The sequence below is a fragment of the Triticum aestivum genome, chromosome 3A (assembly GCF_018294505.1).
Source record: "Triticum aestivum cultivar Chinese Spring chromosome 3A, IWGSC CS RefSeq v2.1, whole genome shotgun sequence".
Classification (NCBI taxonomy): Eukaryota; Viridiplantae; Streptophyta; class Magnoliopsida; order Poales; family Poaceae; genus Triticum; species Triticum aestivum.
The window spans coordinates 434,443,773-434,447,719 of record NC_057800.1 but is presented as its reverse complement, the minus strand read 5'-3'; the positions used below and the strand labels follow the sequence as shown (position 1 = coordinate 434,447,719).

General features: G+C 53.0%; 1 protein-coding gene across 1 annotated transcript; it reads right to left on the bottom strand.

Moving 5' to 3' along the window:
- Nucleotides 1-433: 433 nt before the first annotated feature.
- On the bottom strand, nucleotides 434-1,309 carry LOC123058377 (late embryogenesis abundant protein Lea14-A-like). The gene is made up of 2 exons (XM_044481111.1): nucleotides 830-1,309; nucleotides 434-734 (listed from the first exon to the last, which is right to left on the bottom strand). The coding sequence occupies exons 1-2, from the start codon at nucleotides 1,138-1,140 to the stop codon at nucleotides 485-487; spliced, it is 561 nt and encodes a 186-aa protein (XP_044337046.1). The 5' UTR covers nucleotides 1,141-1,309; the 3' UTR covers nucleotides 434-484.
- Between the last annotated feature and the right edge of the window lie 2,638 nt (nucleotides 1,310-3,947).

Genomic DNA, 3,947 nt, shown 5'->3' with positions numbered 1-3,947 from the left:
AAAAGCTGAGAAAGACTGGTGAAAAACCAAAAACCGGAAAAATCGAAAAAACCATTTAAAAAGCCAAAAACGTGTATGAAAAAATAAATAAAAAATTCAAAGGAAACGCCTACTATGCAACACATGGCGGTGACTGAGCGCCAAGTGACGCGTTGTCAACCCATCCCAAGTGAAAGGCTAGGAACGAGCGCACGCTTGATGGGCTGGCCATTTATGCTTGTGCGTCGGAGATTTTGCAACTAGATTTTTTTTACAGGGAAAATTTTGCAACTAGATGGCTGGGCCCGACTCCTAAAAAAAATTACTAGATTGTTGCAGGAAGTAACGTTAATGCATATGTTCAGAGAATGCAGAAAAGAATGCGAGAGTTGCAGTTGCAGCACAAATCTAATTTCAACAGGCATCCACGGATCAAACAAGAAATAATACCCCTTTGCACCCACATGAAGGTAAGGTCGGGCAAAAAAGCGTGCAGCTAAATAGTTCAAAACAAATCCCGAAACGTGGGGAGCTTCATCTCCCCCTCGGTGCTGACCGGGATGGTGAAGGTGCCGACGACGGGGAGGTCGATGGTGATCCCGACCTCCAACACGTAGTCGATGTCCCAGTCCCCGCTCAGATCTTTCATCAGTGACATGACGAAGTCGTAGGGCACATTCACCGGCAGCTCCAGCTTGGTGGTGCCGCTGGCGCCGATCCACCCGGGGTCAGGCATCGTGCCTGATGCTATGACGCTAGAATCACGCGAGAAACCATGACATATAAGGCTGTGTGCATATGCCCAAAGATGATTGATCGATGACCATGCAAGATGATGGAGCGTACGAACTTTCCGTCGCTCTTGAACGTGTAGGTGAGCTCGCAGATGGGGATGCGGTACGAGTAGGGGTTGCTGACGTAGACGTGGCTGTGGAGCGCCACGCCCTCGCGGCTTATGCTCTTGAACGAGACCCGCTCTAGCGAAGCCTCGGGTTTGGGCATCTGCGCGATCTTCTCCGTCACGAACCCCTTGGCCTTGCCCACCAGGCTCGCCATCACCCCTCCTCCTCCTCCTCCTCCTCCTCCTGCGTCCCGCGTCTGCTCATCATCCTCTCCGCCTTGTTCTGCCGTCGTCGCGTCGTCGTCCTCTCCCGTGCCCATGCTTGCTTGGTGGCTGGATGGAATCAACGGCCGGTTCGTACGTCCCACGCGCGGCGCGGTGCGTCCCGGAGGCTTGCAGGTGGACGGACGGAGAGGGGAATGAGCGGCGCGGAGAGGAACCGAGGAAGCCGCGCGCGTTTGCGCCTGCGCTTTGTCATGCGATGCCGAGAACGCGGGTGGCGTCCGCGCCGGCCGAGGTGACTCACCGACATGTGTGTGCATGGGGCGCCACGGTCCCACGTGCAATGAAGCGTGCAACGCCGACTTCAGAGTGGTACCATGTGCAATGCGTTCGATTTGTCTAACTCCACTGGGGATCGATAGATCGGTCCATCGAGTGTTTCGAATGATCTGATTGTTACACCATCTACAGCCGCTCCAAATCCGAGCCCTCAAACGTACACGGACGCATCCGGCTTCCGAACACTAACCAGACGCTTTTCAAATTCTGTCCGTGTATCTTATATCCGGTATCCTATATTCATATTAATCATGCAAGATAGAAATAAACAACGTAAATCATCAAATATACATAAAAATCGGATGTAGAAATACACATTCAGATTATCAAAAGATCACCAACGGATCTCAAAAAGATCGCCAAAGTTCACGTAATTCACATAAATGACGTACAAGTTTAAACTAGATTACTAAAAACATGGAATTAAAGACGGAGACGGCGGAGCTTCACCACTTCCTTGCTGGCCCTTTACCCTTCCTGTCACCGGCGTAGCTGTAGGTGCCGGCGGCTGGTGGAGGTTCGTCCGAGTCGTCGGACGAGGAGCCATGGTCATCTTCGTCGTCGGGGGTGCCGGAGAGGATGATTAGCACTTTCAACCGCCAGACGGCCTTGTCATGCTGCGTCTTGAGCTTCGCAAGCCGGGCCGCCTCTGCCGCCTCACACTCGGATTGCTCAATGACAATCTGGAGTACCTTGGCATTCTTTCGGCGGAGTCGCCGCGTGCCCGTCTTCGCGGTCGTAAGCGACCGGCGGTAGACCCAATCGAGGCGACACGCGTCCTTGTCCTTCCCGCCGCCTCTCGTGGCGGCCGACACACGCCTCTAGTTCCGTTTTGCACGTCCGGGCCGGCAGGGCAAGCACAAGCATCCGCCGCTGCCCACATGGGGGACCAGCAACCGGTGCAGGCAGGGGACGGCGTAGGGGAGGCTCGGATTGCACGGGCCTAGAGGGGCCAGCGCTGGCGTCCGCATTGCGCCGGCGGGGGAGCTGAGTCTGTGATGACACTGCAGATCCGGAGCTGCCCCCGGTCTCCACCTTAGGCCGCTCCAAGACAATGCGGAGGGTCAGCTCAAAGTCAGGATCTAGCTCGGAGTCGGAGCGACTGCCAGAGCTCGACATTGCGCCGGATTCGATCAAAATCGATGTGGGGAGAGGAGAGGACGGAGCGAGAGAGGATAGTGTAAGTGAGCTAGGGTTGGGAGCGATGAGCCGTTCGGAATTTTTTGTGGGACAGCCGCGGGGTCGATGATGGGCCTGGCTTGTCAACCGCCTCATATCCGCCCTATATTTGGGTTGGATACGTGGGGTGTGGGTCAGTCCAGACATTTGAGGCACTTGGCCTATAACACTCACGATGCGGCTATATCTCCCACGTGTCGGAGCACGACTTAGAGGCATAACCGCATTGTAGGCATGTCGCAAGAGGGGTAATCTTTACACATCCCATGTACTGAATAAGAAAGAGGTACATAGTTGTCTTACAATCTTCACTTCACACAAAACATGAATATAACATTACATCAACCAGATACAAACAAGGTCTGACTATGGAACCAAAATAAAAGAAGACTACCCCTAATGCTAGATCCCCGATCCCCCGACTGGGCTCCACTACTGATCAACTGGAAATGGAACAACATAAAGAACACGATCTTCATCTAGCTCCTCATTGAGCTCGGTTGCGTCACCTGCACGGTATCATCGGCACCTGCAAACTGGTTTTGGAAGTAATCTGTGAGTCACGGGGACTCAGCAATCTCACACCCTCGCGATCAAGACTATTTAAGCTTATGGGTAGGAACAAGTAGTGGGGTGGAGCTGCAGCAAGCACTAGCAGATATGGTGGCTAACTTATGCAAATGAGGGCGAGAAGAGAAAGCAAAGCACGGTTGTGAACTAGAAGTGATGAAGAAGTGATCCTGAAACTACTTACGTTCAAGCACAACTCCAACACCGTGTTCACTTCCCGGACTCCACCGGAAAGAGACCATCACGGCTACACACGCGGTTGATGCATTTTAATTAAGTTAAGTTTCAAGTTCTCTACAACCGGACATTAACAAATTCCCATCTGCCCATAACCGCGGGCACGGCTTTCGAAAGTTCAAAAACCCCGCGGGGGTGTCCCAACTTAGCCCATCACAAGCTCCCACGGTCAACGAAGGATATTCCTTCTCCCAGAAAGACCCGATCAGACTCGGAATCCCGTTTACAAGACATTTCGACAATGGTAAAACAAGACCAGCAAAGCCACCCGAATGTGCCGACAAATCCCGATAGGAGCTGCAGATATCTCGTTCTCAGGGCACACCGGATTGTCCAAACTTCCGGTAGGCCAACCCAGAGTTGCCCCTGGTGGCCACCGGCGGCTGACAGGTTGGACCAACACTCAGAGGAGCACTGACCCGGGTGGTAAAAATAAAGATGACCCTCGGGCTCCGGAAACCCAGGGAAAAGAAAAGGCTAGGTGGCAAATGGTAAAACTAAGGTTGGGCCTTGCTGGAGGAGTTTTATTCAAGGCGAACTGTCAAGGGGTTCCCATTATAACCCAACCGCGTAAAGAACG

Coding starts and splice junctions, on each gene's coding strand:
- LOC123058377 (XM_044481111.1), bottom strand. CDS start 1,140: ATGGGCACGGGAGAGGACGACGACGCGACGACGGCAGAACAAGGCGGA. Junction 735..829: donor ACGTTCAAGAGCGACGGAAA/GTTCGTACGCTC, acceptor GCGTGATTCTAG/CGTCATAGCATCAGGCACGA.